The sequence below is a fragment of the Belonocnema kinseyi genome, chromosome 2 (genome assembly GCF_010883055.1).
Source record: "Belonocnema kinseyi isolate 2016_QV_RU_SX_M_011 chromosome 2, B_treatae_v1, whole genome shotgun sequence".
NCBI classification, from domain to species: domain Eukaryota; kingdom Metazoa; phylum Arthropoda; class Insecta; order Hymenoptera; family Cynipidae; genus Belonocnema; species Belonocnema kinseyi.
In genome coordinates, this window is record NC_046658.1 from 155,973,303 (window position 1) to 155,974,249 (window position 947).

Sequence of the window (947 nt, forward strand, 5' to 3'; positions counted from 1 at the left end):
TTCCTAATATGTGAACGCTACCTAATAATAGTACTCGTAAATCTTACGTTACATGTATTCACTGAATTCATTCTGTCAAAATCTTATTTCAGCAAGAATATAAGTGCTTAGAAAATTTTAACAAATAAATAGTTATTAAAAATTTAGATAAATTATAAAAATGAGTAAAAAAGTTAGCGCACGCATGCGCGCACATAGAAGTCTAGTAGTAATTAAAAAACATTGCAGATGGTCGCTTTTTGAACTTGGTTGAGTTACTAGTCGGTAAGCATACCGTACGCGGATACAAAGACTGTATTATCGATTCATGGTAGTCAACACACTTCTACAATACGCCTCTGTATTCAACAAACGATAGGTGGAGCTCGGAGGATTTTCTTTAAAAAAAAAAATTCTCAAGGTCATTTAATATTTTTATGTATGAAAAACACAAAAATCCTAATTTCGTCCTTCACGAGTATGAGCTCCCCTTCTCTTTATTTTCAACAATTAAAGAATAAAGCGCTCTCTAAGGACATAAAACACTTTTATCTATAACTAATACGTTTTCATGCAAGCTTCATCACTGATAAGAAGTATGCATAACCTGTCTCGTGAAACGCTAGTTAATACTAGAAAACTGTATTTAATTTATTATAAATTAATTTACTTGTTATTAACTAAAAACTTACGCAATCTTCAGTCGAAAAAACACCATAAGGAAGATTCTCAACAGGAAATTCACAATCGGGAGAATATTCAATAAAAGACTTCATGATTAGAAGTTCGAAGTTGAAGCCTAGATGACCGGTGCGTTAACTGTGGCTTAATGTGGGGGTTCGTCCTCACTCTGTCGTCGAGGCCGACAAGATAATTTATGCATCTGTTTACAGTTTTATATGAAAACGAGTCGGACGACTCAAAGAATGTTTTTTTTTTTTTTGAAATAAATTCTTTCTTTCAAAGTT

General features: G+C 32.5%; 1 protein-coding gene across 1 annotated transcript in view; it reads right to left on the minus strand.

Moving 5' to 3' along the window:
• LOC117183029 (fumarylacetoacetase-like) overlaps positions 1–842 on the minus strand; it is a 15,122-nt gene extending 14,280 nt beyond the window's left edge. The window contains exon 1 of the mRNA XM_033376172.1: positions 672–842. Within this exon, the coding sequence (XP_033232063.1) occupies positions 672–755 (84 nt within the window). The 5' untranslated portion in view covers positions 756–842. The remainder of the gene's footprint in view (positions 1–671) is intronic.
• Between the last annotated feature and the right edge of the window lie 105 nt (positions 843–947).